The sequence below is a fragment of the Passer montanus genome, unplaced genomic scaffold (assembly GCF_014805655.1).
Source record: "Passer montanus isolate IOZ18808 unplaced genomic scaffold, ASM1480565v1 scaffold149, whole genome shotgun sequence".
Taxonomy (NCBI): domain Eukaryota; kingdom Metazoa; phylum Chordata; class Aves; order Passeriformes; family Passeridae; genus Passer; species Passer montanus.
The window spans coordinates 134,888-147,830 of NW_024361940.1; the positions used below are offsets into that span (position 1 = coordinate 134,888).

General features: G+C 44.9%; 1 protein-coding gene across 1 annotated transcript; it reads left to right on the forward strand.

Moving 5' to 3' along the window:
• The first annotated feature begins 214 nt into the window (after positions 1–214).
• On the forward strand, positions 215–12,808 carry CLNS1A (chloride nucleotide-sensitive channel 1A). The gene is made up of 7 exons (XM_039701083.1): positions 215–369; positions 2,975–3,111; positions 5,453–5,557; positions 6,294–6,404; positions 6,845–7,018; positions 9,364–9,448; positions 12,008–12,808. The coding sequence occupies exons 1-6, from the start codon at positions 221–223 to the stop codon at positions 9,429–9,431; spliced, it is 744 nt and encodes a 247-aa protein (XP_039557017.1). The 5' UTR covers positions 215–220; the 3' UTR covers positions 9,432–9,448; positions 12,008–12,808.
• Positions 12,809–12,943: the final 135 nt, after the last annotated feature.

Sequence of the window (12,943 nt, forward strand, 5' to 3'; positions counted from 1 at the left end):
GCCCTCAGCGATCACCTCAGCGCTCCCCTTTGCCCCTTTTTTCCACACAAACACGATTTAACTCGGACCTCGCCCGCGGCGCTCGCGGCACCCAGAGCCGCGGCAGCGCCGGGCCCCGCGGAGCGACAGCGCGGCAGTGCCATCGCGTCCCGGGGCGGTGACATCGCGTCCCGGGCGGAATCGCATCACAGAGCGGCGCGTTCCGCTTCCGGCGGCCGCGATGGTGGAGCAGGGAGGCGGCGGCGGCGCCATGAGCTTCCTCAAGCGCTTCCCGCCGCCGGCCGACGGCGTCCGCCACCAGCAGCCGGACACGGAGGCGCTGCTGGCGGGGCGCAGCCTGGGCTCCGGCACCCTCTACATCGCCGAGAGGTGCGGGGGACACGCGGGGCCGGGACCCCCCTGAGGGGCCCGGGATGGGGGCTCGGGTGACGGGGCCGTGATGTGGGGCAGCCCTCAGGGCTGTGAGGCGCTGCCGGGCGTGCCGCTGCTCCTGCTCGTTTTAAAGCAGGCAAGAGGGAGCAGCACGGCCAGGGACCCGGCTGGCTGGGGAATTCTGGGCTGGATGGGACTTGGAGCAGCCTGCCCTGGTGCCAGGTGTCCCTGCCCACGGCAGGGGCTTGGAAAGCGATAGCTGTAAGGTTCCTTCCGACCCAGACCATTCTGTAAAATTCAGCACGGTGGAGAAATGTGCACTTGGAGCCCAGAAAGCCAGTTGTGTCCTGGGCCACAGCAAATACAGCATGGCGAGCTGGGCAAGAGAGGAAATTCTGCCCCAGTGCTTTTGTGAAACCCCACCTGGAGTGTTGTATCCAGCACTGGAATCCCCAACATAAGAAGGACCTGGAAATCTTGGAGCAAGTCTAGCAGACACCACAAAGTTCATAAGGGGACTGGAGCCCTTCTGCTACAAAGACAGGCTGAGGAAGTTTGGATTGTTCAGCGTGGAGAAGAGAAAGTTGTGTGCAGATCACACAGGAACCTCCCAGTATCAGAAGGGGCACACAGGGAGGGCAGAGAGGGGCCCTTTGACTGGAATGTAGTGATAGGACAAGGAGGAATGGCCTCAAACTGAAAAAGAGTGCTAGATTGATTATGAGGAGAAAATTCTTTACTGTGAGTAGGGTGAGACCCTGGCACCGGTTGCCTGGAGAAGCAGTGGATGTCCCATCCCTGGAAGTGTTCAAGGCCAGGTTGCATGTGGCTCTGAGCATCCTGGTCTAATGCAAGGTGTCCCTGCCCAAGGTAATGGATTGGAACTAGATGATCTTTCAGGTCTTTTCCAACCCAAACCATTCTATAATTAAAACCATAGCAGCTCTCCTCTTTTGACAGAGGAGTAGACAGGGCTGTTGGGTTTCTGCTGTTAATAACTACTCTGGTTCTGTGAAGTGTTTCATGTTGTATTAATCATGTGGAGACTGTTCTTACTAGGCAGAAATCAGTCTGGTTATTCTAGAAGATGTTATCTGAGCTCTTTATGGTTTCCTTTCAATTCTTCCTGCATTGGTATAGCTCAGGGAGACAGCTTGATGATTAAAACAACTTAATTTTCTTTAACCATGGAAAAGTACTCATAATATATTCTGTAACTGAAGAACACTGTTGGAACAAAAGCATAATTTAAAATGTGCACTTCTAAAAACCTCAGACTAGGAAACTTTTATGAAATGGCCAATATTGTCAGAGGAGCTTTTGCCCCACCTGAGCTTGTTAGTGGTGTGTTGGAGAGAAATCTCTCTGGAATTTTGTTCACTGTTTTATTTAGTCTGGTTACAACTACCAGGACTTTTGTTTGTGTGGTATCTGCTCTGAGGACCAGAGGTGTAATGTTGAGTTTCCTTGTAGGTTGCTTTCAGTAGACTTTAGTGTGAGGCACCTGCAGGTCTGCCAGCTTCCTCTCCACATGTTTCAAATGCACCACAGAGCTTCCACCAGAGTCACTTGTTGGGACGAACAGAGAACGCCAGTGTTTGCAGGAGTGCTGTGGGAGAACGGGGCATCCAGGAGCACAGTATGGCTCTTGATCCAAGTACTGACTCTCCACCAGCAGCTGTAAACATTGAGGACTGCATAATTGAGGCTAGGAAAAACTCCTTGCTCCCACTGTACCAGCTTTTGCTCTCAGCCAGATTTTCCAAGGCCAGGAGTCTTCTGTGAACTTCTCATTGGTTTTGTCCCACCACAAAAGCTTGTGAATGCTGAGTTTTGCACATGGTGGAGGTCTTGCTTTCTGGTGCTGAGTATTTCTGTTCACTGTGTGACATCATTGATTACAGGCACCCAAATCTAGTTTGAGTTTGATTTCTCAGTGCGTAGAAAGGTGTTGATTGTTGTGTTAAGAAGGAGGCAGCATCCTGGTGGTGCCAACCTGTGCTGTCTCTTGCTGTGGTTAGGAATGACAGTGAAAGTGGGGAAAGCAGAGACTATGGCACAGAAGTTGGGCTGGAGGAATACCCACAACCCAGCTCTGCTGATGACAGAACGGGCTGTTTTTCTACCTGCAGGCTATATCCACATCACATCTATAATCCTGTAGGAGTTATGACACTGTCTGGCCTTTCAGTATCCTCTTTGTCTTGGAAAATCACATTTAATAGCTTGAGTTACAAATCACACTCTGGAACCTCTGTAGTTGGCTTTGGAATGATAGATATCTGCAGGGAGGAGAAAATGGAGAGGCAGGGAGGAAAATTCAGCATTTAGTTCAAATGTGATAAAGCTGTGATGGCTTTAGGGTTTTTAGCTTCATATTCTGTAGGCAAAGGTGTCTTTTACCTCAGCCATCAGTTAATGCTCTTGCAAAGTCCTGTTCAGGCAGGTCCAGGACCGTGTGTGCCTGCAGAGTGGGCTAAGAGCCCTCTCCACAATTACTCACGTTTTGGGGCTGGTTTGCTTTTCTGCAGGCTTGAATCCGATACTGTGAATTCCTCTGTTAGTTTCTAACTTGTCTCTTCTTTTTTTCCTCCCTCGTTAGTCGCCTGTCTTGGCTGGAAAACTCTGGAGTTGGCTTCTCCTTGGATTACCCCACCATAAGTTTGCATGCTGTCTCCAGGGACCTGAGTGCCTACCCAAGGGAGCACTTGTACGTCATGGTGAACGCCAAGTTCGAAGGTAAGGAGTGTTGCTTGCTGCTCCCACTCAGTCCTGAGTGACAGGATTTCCTCCTCAGTGGGAGGAAATGTTGATTTTAGGTAATTGCTTGTATTTTGTTTTTTATTTTCCTGAAGGATGGTCATTGTAGAAACACAGCACTTGTTTAGAGTCACTTCTTTGCAGTTCTGCTCGCAGCTTGTCAATTGCTTGTATTTTGTTTGTTATTTTCCTGAAGGATAGTAATTGTAAAAACACAGCTTAGCACTTGTTTAGAGTCACTTCTTTGCAGTTCTGCTCGCAGCTTGTGGCTGCGTACACTGAAGCTGTTGAGAATCAGTTCTCTGCCCTTTTACACTGTTTTAAACCATTTAGTTCCTCTGCCAGTCTCCCTGTGATTCCATCTTGAGTACATTTTTTTCTTTATTGAATTTATGTTAATGATGCTGCCCTCTCCAGGCTTGATGAATTCCTGCTGTTTCACTGCCAGGGAACTTTTCAGTAATTTTCTCCCACAGCTTGGTTAAATACAAATAAGAAAAGGCAATAGGTCATGTTACCAGGCTTTGATGAATCTTTGTAGATGGCCCACAAAACATACCTTTTGGACCATGTTGCTTTGATGTAGAGAAAGCAAACTTTCTGTTTCATTGTTTGTATAAGATTCTACTTATATATATATAGATAGATAGATAGATATTTTTCTTCCTGCAGACCTGTTAATATTTTAAGTGTGTCAAAAACTGCCATCACAATTGGAGATTAAATGGGTGTTTGGTCTTAAGCAGGTCTCCTTTTCCCTTTCATGCCTACTGGTCATCACAGCTAAAGATTAAAATCTGGCATTTAATTTTTTTAAAAAAATGAATCCAGAAAGTAATGACAAGACTCTGAGGAGATGGAGATGCTTTTAAGCTATTAGTGCATTATTTCCTTCCCTTATGTTACTAATGTTCTCTGACAGTCTATTACTACAAATAATAAGAGAACATTTGCATATTCCTCTTGGTTCTTCCTCATTTTCCTTTAACTGTGGTTATTTTGAAGTAAAAAGAGTCTCATCTGAAGAAAGATACTGTTTGTAGCTTTTAATTCATTATGATTATGGCATTTGAAAATATGCCATAATATTTCACAGGATATCCTGTGAAAGCCTTTATCTAGAAATCCTTAATAGACTGATTTTTTATGGATATATTTTTTAGTATATCAGCTCTGCCTACAATAAATCTTCCACAGCAGATAAGTTTTACTTTTCAAAGTCTAGCCCTGGCCTGCAATTTTAACTGCTGAATAGTGTTAAACCTTTCCACTTAGTTGGCTTCAGGAGCCTTCATTTGCAGTTGTGCAGGGTACATTGTGTTCTTCCTCTCAAAGTTTTGTGTGTGCTCTCTGTGTGTTTGTGCCTTGTCCTCACCCCTTTTTTAGAAAAAGGCACTCAGAAGTTGACTGCATTGAAAACCAAGAGCTGGACTCAGCAGTAGCAAGCTGTGCCTGCGGGTGTCAGTTGGAAAAGAACTGGGTAGCTTCCTTGCACACTTCATTTTTGGGGCAGCTGGCTGGCAGCTTCTTGGCATCTTTGTATTCTTGGTGATGCCAGTTTTGTGTGTGATAAAAACCACTCTCAGTGGCACAGCCTCTTCTCCTGTAGAAAATAATTATGCACTTCTGTGGCTGTCAGTGCATTGTCCCCAGCCCCAAAATGAGGAACTGCAGCCATTTTTGTGGGTTTTTTATTCACAAAAGGTAAAACACTACAGTGGTGCTTATTTATTCATGTACATGGCATACAGAAGTCAGGAAGCACCAGACATGTCACTGGTTCTGGGTGTACTTTGTATTTCTGACATCTTTCTGGCTGACTAGGAATGTTGGAAATGGAGCAGATGATCCTCTGCACATGTCAGAGTCCCCCGTGAGGGGCCACACTGGAAGCTAGCTGATTTTGTGACAGTAATTTTAAGGATCCATAAAAAAATCCATGTGATTTGAAAAATGGTAATAGTTGTGAACTGGGGGGTTTTGAGCACTGTTGTTTTTAATAAGAATCAGGCAATTTTCCTGAAATACTTGAGTACACTGTGTGACCAATACAGAAATCTTTACTCCTTAGGTTATAAACAGAGAAGATTTCACATGTGTTGCAAGTGTTGTTGAGGTGCTGTGAGAGGGCCTTATATATCCATGTGGGTCTTGGAGTGTCATGGAGTTTTTTGGGAGAACGGAGTTGAGGTTTTGTGCCTCTCCTGGGTTGTTTCTGATTTGATTATGTGCGTGTTCCTGAAAGAATAACCAAATATGACTTTTCTTTTTTTTTTTACAAAATAAACATGTTTCTTCTAAATCTTTCAATTTCTTAAAGAGGAGACAAAAGAGGCTCCCATGACTGAAGAGGAGGGGGATGACAGCGATGATGACGTCGAACCGATTGCGGAATTCAGATTTGTACCTAGCGACAAATCAGCCTGTAAGTGCGAGTGGGAGCTGTGTTTTACTTCCAAGTCCTGGTTATATGTGGGAGACACTTGGGTGCAGAGGTGTAAATACTATGATCCTTCAGTGTCCTTCTCTAGTACTTGATTCCTCTGTGCTGGAAAGAATAAAGCAAGTTCTTTTATCTGGCTTGAAAAATGGACTCCTTCAAGCAGCTGCTTCTCAGGGAGAATTCCAGTTCTTTAAAATAGAAACTGTTGAGTATAAATACACAGCATGGATAATCTCACTTGTATACATTTGCAGAGAATATGTATGGGAAATGTCTTTTTAATTACAAATTCAGTGATATTTGAGTCAGTGACAATTTCATTAGAAACATGCTAATGCCCAGGCACTACCACTGGAAAGCTGTCATATCCTGTCTGGTGTGGAGCTTACAGTTGGATTCAAGTTTTAGGAATCTGATGGATGAGATGCTGCAAGTTTTCATGCAGTAGGTAACCACAGACATAACTGTCCAGAGATAAACCTTTATCATCAGTGAAATAATGCAAAAGTGGTGTTAAGAGGCTAAAGCACCAGGCTGGATCTCTGAAACCTGTTTGTTTCTTACCTGGCTTCTGGCTTGTTGGGTGATGTTTTCAAATATGAATTCAGTTGTGGTTCTCCTAAAGGAGTGTTCTGGCTCCCTCTGCTCAGTCAGAGGGGGTTTCTTGCCTGTTGCTTTGGGGCGTTGGTGGAGTTTGTGTTCCCTTGTGTTCCTGCAGTGGAAGCCATGTTCTCAGCGATGTGCGAGTGCCAGGCCCTGCACCCAGACCCGGACGATGAGGACTCAGACAACGATTACGAAGGGGACGAGTACGATGTTGAGGCCCGCGGTTGGTAACAGTTGCTTCTTTTGAAATACCTGCCAGCACTTGGTTACCTGGTATCTGTCATAATTGTTTATTACTCATCTTGCCTAAACATCCCTTTTGTCACAGGCACAGTATAGAAATTCATAAATCTGCAGAAAACCTGTAGTTTAGCTGTCACAAATGACAGGAATTCCTCAAAAGCATTGTTCTGGCTCTCCAAAACCCACAGACACAAAGAGCAGCCTTTCCTCTTCCCAGTGGCTGTGCTAGCCCAGGTTCAATGCCTGTGCTGCTTTGTGGTCAGTCCACATTGCTGTGTGTATTCTTTACCTGATGTAAGCAGCTTTTTAATCTCTCAGTTAATCTGAGCATAACTTGCCCAGCTGCTCCCCTATTCCTCCACCTCTGCATGTTTCTGGCTTCTCAACTTAAGTCTGCCAAACATAAACTTGTTTTTGCAGAGCTAGAACAAGGTGACATCCCAAGCTTTTACACATACGAAGAGGGATTGTCACATTTAACTGCAGAAGGCCAGGCCACGCTGGAGAGGTTAGAAGGCATGTTAGCCCAGTCTGTCAGCACCCAGTACAACATGGCTGGAGTGAGAACAGAGGACTCCATAAGGGAGTTTGAAGGTAAGACATGCTTTTGTTTTACTAAACAATATGTCTTCATCAGTGACACAGCCAGTGGGATCCAGTGCACCCTCAGCAAGTTTGCAAACACCAAGCTGAGGGGTATGGTTGACACTCCGGAAGGATGGGATGCCATCCAAAGTGTCCTGAGCAAACCTGAGTGGATCCATGGGAACCTCATGAGGTTCAACAAGGCCAAGTGCAAGGTGCTGCGCCTGGGTTGCAGCAACTCCCAGTGTCAACACAAACGGGGAGATGAAGGGATTAAGAACAACCCAGCCAAAAAGGACATGGGGGTGCTGGTGGATGAAGTTTCACCTAACCTGGCAATGTGCACTCACAGCCCAGAACACCAGTCGTGTCCTAGGCTGTAGCCAAAGCAGTGTGGCCAGCAAGGTGAGGGAGGGCAGTCTGTTCCTCTGCTCCACTCTGGTGAGATCCCACCTAGAGTGCTGCATCCAGCTCTGGGATCCTCAGCATAACAGGATATGGACCTACTGGAGTGAGTCCAGAGGAGGTCATTAAGATGATCGGGAGTCTGGAGCACCTCTGCTATGGAAACAGGCTGAGACAGTTGGGGTGTTCAGACTGGAAAAGACAAGGCTCTGGGGAGACCTTACTGAGGCCTTTCAGTACTTAAAGATGGGGACGGACTTTTTTGTAAGGCACTTGTGGAACAAGGGGGAATGGCTTCAAACCAAAGGAGGTGAGACTCACATTGGTAAAAGGAGAGATTTTTTTACCATGGGGGTGCTGAGCCACTTGCCCAGAGAAGCCCCATCCCTGGAAGTGTTGAAGACCAGGCTGGATGGGTCTTTGAGCAACCTGGTCTAGTGGGAGGTGTCCCTGCCCATGGCTGCAAGGTCCCCTCCAACCCAAACCATTCTGTGGTTCTAAGATAGGAAAGCAGTGGCTCTCCAGTTTGGCTAATCCATGAAGCAGGACTGAGCGAGTGCGATGCTGTGGGTGATACCTCCCTGCAGAAGGTGGGGGATCACCCACATGGCACCATGTTGCCTCCTGTGGATTGAGGGCTGCTCTGTTAAAGAGTGAGCACTTCAGTGTTAGAACACTTGATTCTTCTTGGTAGGATTTCCTGGAACAGTGGTAAAGTGAAATTGATTTAGGATTAAAAAAAAATTAAATTTATCAGTCTACACCAGAGTTAGGAAGTGGTTTCTACTCTAAATGAGTTGTGGTTTTGATTTGAGGAGTTTTTTTTGATGCCCCAAATTATAAATTAATGGTTATCTTAACAGAGTTCAGGGTGAATTCTGAATCACTCAGCACACTGAAATGAATTTATTTAAAAAGATCTCTTTTTCTAGAAGGATGCTGTCTCTTAATTCTATTGATTGTTCAAGTGTGTATTTAAGGAGTAAAATTTCTTTTTTGTATGGGGAAAAACACCTGATTTCTTAGACTCGTCTTTTCTGTGTACTGTTTTCACTAGAGCACTATATTACATGGGAGAAGAACAGGGAAGTAGTTTAGTAGTATTGCTTCTTTTTTATATATAAATTGCAGTGTTTTTTATATGCCCTCATGTTTTTGAAAGATGGAAAATGATCCAGAAGTTGTGGATTTCTAGAAAACAAGAACTACTTTTTCTCAACCACAGGGAGAGGTTTTTAATCTTACTTGTTTTGTCAGCTGTTTTCAGGTTCTCTTTGTTCCGCAGTTTTGAATAAATTTATGTAAAGACAACTATAGGTGATAGGCTCCTGTTTCAGCAGTGCCTTTTGTTTGAAAATTTAGTCAGGTTTCTGAATTCCAAAATTCCAGAAATGAATGTAAATCGAATGGCAAGTATGTCACCTGTCTCAGAGTCATCTTCATCAATTTTGTTTACTTTTTAATCTTACTTGCTAAAGTACTGCTGCTTGGTTTACTGCAGTTACAAATATCCTCAGGGCTGCTCAGTTTCAGAGTTACTTTATATTTTGACATTGTAGCACAGGGCAATCTTTCTTTTCAATGATTGTTTCAGAACAGGATACAGCCTCTGCTAGAATAGAGTTATTCAAAGGAATCATGACATTTGTTACACCAAAACTTCATTTAAAACACAAAATAGTTAAAATCCAATGTTTAAGTCTTTAAATAAGACATGGTGAGGTGAGGTTGTAGGAAGTGGTGACATCTGTAAATGACTGACCAGCAGTGCTGGAGCAAACCCAGAAACTTGTGAGCTGATCAGCATTTCCTTAGGCTACTTTCAGAAGTTCAGTGAAGGGATTTTCTGTCCTGACATCCTCTTGTCAGCAGAGGGCATCTGCTCTCTTTCCTGTGAAAACGTCATCTCTCATCCGCTTGTTTACAGTGCACTGCCTGTTTTCTTTCAGATGGGATGGAGGTGGACATAGCACCAGTAGTTGCCGGGCAGTTTGAAGATGCCGAAGTTGATCACTGAGGGGGACAGATGGTGCTGTAAGTTCTTCTGACTTCTCACACCAATGCTTTTCAGTCCTGCAGAGCCTTCCCTCTCTGTAATTTGTGTAGTGTATGTGATCATAGAGAAAGTGTTTCATGATATCAGGATGATGATGATATAGAAGGAAAAGGGAGCTGTAGTTATCACAAATAGAAAGATGTTTAATGATCTGTGCCAAAATGCCTATTGGCATAAACCATTACCCTGCAGAGGCAACCTGCATGGATGTGCCTGTCTGCAAGACAGGTCAGCCTTTTAGTTGATTTAGGAATTATCTGACCTCAAAGGCTCGTGGATGCTGATATATGAACACTAGAAGCCATCCCTGGGAAGTTACTGTCTTTAGTGTCTGTTGTTTTGCCCTTAGTGTGTAGGATTTCCCAGGCTGTTCCAGGGGGCAGAACACTTCATAGCACTCCAAGTCCATCTCTTCCTTCATTATAAGCAGAGCAGGAACAGTTCCTGGTAAAGTTACTGAGCTATCTGGATGGGGTTGCTCTCAGGAGCGAACAACTTAGAGACAACACCCTGCTCAGGTGGTTGTGCCAGTGTGATCCCTTGTCTTCCATCACCTGCTTTTCTCCTCTTAGTAGCATTACAAGATGTGCCAGTGGTTCCTTGCTGGTGCTGGAAGGGAAAGGAAGAGCAGCTTTTTCTGGGACTGTCTGTAGAGATGCACAGGCACAGTGGGGTTGTGATGCCACCCTTGCTTCAGCAGTTCCCTCTAGTGCTGAGTCTGTACGTGCTGCTCAGGTGGTGCTGTGTTGTCCCAGTTCTGCTGCCTATCTCAGAAGGGAGACTGACAGCTCTTACCTTAAAGTGAGTGTCCAGCTATCCCACTTGAAATGCTGGAGAGAGCAGCTGTGGAGCAGAAAGCCAAAAGCTCAGGGAAGGAAAGAGGAAAGGGACACAAAAAGAGTGTGACCCACTGAAAGAAAAGTGGGAAAGTACTTGATTAGGGACTACAGCATCACAAAGAAAGAGGCTGTAGTCTCCAAGGAGGGCTGTTGTGGAGGGGTGCTGCATACCTGCATTCCTCCTCTGTTGCTTATTTTTCTTTGCTGCTGCAGTTCCGAAAGTCTCAAGAGTAGTCTTGTGTTCTCTTACTGACCTCCACCTCTGCCACTGCTCCTGAATTGGTATTTACTGTCTAGTGTAAGAGCTCAAACTTCTGTAGTCACATGTCTACCCTGGGAAGGACTTTCCAGAACAGAGAGGAGTTCTTAAAAAATAAAAAAATTAGATACTGGTTGTCTTTCCATGGGCTGGTCCACCAGTTTGGTAAAGGACACACTTAAAAATCAGAGAGAAGCCTTTAGCTGTAGATCAGGTGCCTCTTAGTAAATGAATGGAAATTTAAGAGTCTGATGACTATCCCCAAGATTACTTTGGTCAATGACTTATTTAAAAAAATCATGCTGCTGAAAATTTCCAATTTGACTGCTTTATCTATTATCCTGGTTAAAATTTAACTGGATTAAGGAGCTAGTTAGTACCTGATAGCAGATCTCTAAGAAGTCTCAAAGTGCTGGTGGAAGTGTTGTAGACTGTTCTTCTAGAAAAGGACAAAGTGCACCCAGTAAGAAGTAGTGTTGGTTAGTGGAATTATTCCTCTGCCCTCCATGGTACAGCATGTGCCTGTGGGAGATGAATACTGTGAGAGGTGACTGGAGAGGATTTCCTCCTGTGCTTGTGCTTGTGCTGATCACAGCTGAGGGGCTGCTCCCTGTCAGAGCAGATCAGTGACCTGCACCTGCAGTGTCAGGTGCTGCAGTGACATCACTCCAGGCAGCAGTTTGGGATGGCCCTTTTTAGAGCAACCACCAGCCTGAGTGTGTGGATGTAATCTAAGGAAGTTTAGGAATCTGGGATCTAAGGCAGCAGCAAGGAGCTGAAGGTAGAAAGTGACAAGGACAGCTCTTGGAGGTCTGTGCTAATCATCTTGCTCAGAGGGTGGCTTGGCTCACACTCTGTATGTAGGGGTGTAGACGGAGCATGCTGTGATCTTGTAGGTACTCCATGGAGCAGCTTGGCCCTTTTAACCTCCTGAACTGCAGAATGATCCACAGGAACGTCTTGTTGGTGATCCCTTAGAGAGCAGTGTGCTGCCCTGCCTCCCAAACAATGCCCTTGTGTGATGCTCATGCTGCATGCCACCCAAATGAGATGTGACAGTCTCCTGCTGAAGCCCCTGGAAGACTTGCTGGCAGTTGGTTGGTGCAGGACATTCCCAGTGTTCCTGCAATAAGTGGGGTTTTGTCCGTGGCATCACGAGGCTGCAGCAATTGTTCTGAAGCAACTGGTGTGTTTGCATGTGGGTGCAGCAGGGTCTGCCAGGGCACCCCGGTGCCTTCTGTGAGCACATGCTGTCCTTAGCTGACCTGAGTTAGTGCTGCTGCCAAAGGCAAAGATGCTCAGCCCTTCTGACAATTCATGGGCTTGTAGCAAAGTGCTGTCCTCTGACTGCAACCAACAGATAGCTACTACTCTGTGATACTTAATAACCTTTTATTTTAATGCCAATTATGTAAACTTGGGTGTCTTGTGTCTTTCAGATTCCTCTTGTGGCACTTCCAGAATAAGCTGTAAAACCGAAGGCATTGCAGTGACTATCGGGAGTTAACCTTTCTTTTAATGACCTAAGTTTAGACATCTAGGTCTAAAAATGCTTGTAGAGATGTTTAAAACAGGGTTTGACATTTGTGACCACTATGGGGTTATTTAAGAAAAAACAAAATAAACAAAAACAATTAAACCTCTTGCATCTAACACTTGAATGGGGCTAATCAGGGGTCATTTCATGGAATTACAAAATGATTTGGGTTGGAACAGACATTAAAGATCATCTGGTTCCAGCCCCACCTGCCATGGGCATGGATGTCATTGAGTAGGTCAGGTTGCTCAGGACCCCACCCTAACCTGGCTGTGAACATTTCCAGGGATGGGGCAGCCACAGTCTCTCTGACAAAACTCTCTGGCCTTTTAAAGAAGCCTTTGTAGGAATTCTAGGACTTCAGAAATAAAACTGTAAGTAGAACAGAATTTTAGATGGTCCTAGAATTTTCCATATTTTTTTACCTGTCATTGACTCTGTGGAATAGAAATGGGAATAGAAATGTTATGACTAAAAGGAAATAGGGTTGGCCAAGGATCAAAAGAAAAGCTAAATTAAAACCCCCTCAAGTAACTGGCTTTACCATTTCAGTGCTATCCCTTTCATTTCTCTGAGAGCTGAGCTTGGGTGGTAGAGGAGATGGAATAAAGTCTGTAAGGTCGAGACAAAGAGAACTGTTTTGTGTCTTTGTATTAAATGTTAACATTGTTAAATAAACTAAGATTTTTGTATCTCACAACCAGCTCACTGTTCTCCCTCCTTTACTTCAGCAAGCATCTTGAACTCTTGAGTTTCAGAACTCTCTTCTGTAACAAAAAAAATCTTCAGTGAAGCCAAAGCCATTTTCATCATTTACCTGGATGCGAGGATAAAAGGG

Bases quoted from the DNA above. Each gene is read 5' to 3' on its own strand.
- CLNS1A (XM_039701083.1), top strand. From the start codon at position 221: ATGGTGGAGCAGGGAGGCGGCGGCGGCGCCATGAGCTTCCTCAAGCGC. The intron at 370-2,974 runs GTGCGGGGGACA...CTCCCTCGTTAG, and splicing joins ACCCTCTACATCGCCGAGAG to TCGCCTGTCTTGGCTGGAAA. The intron at 3,112-5,452 runs GTAAGGAGTGTT...AATTTCTTAAAG, and splicing joins GGTGAACGCCAAGTTCGAAG to AGGAGACAAAAGAGGCTCCC.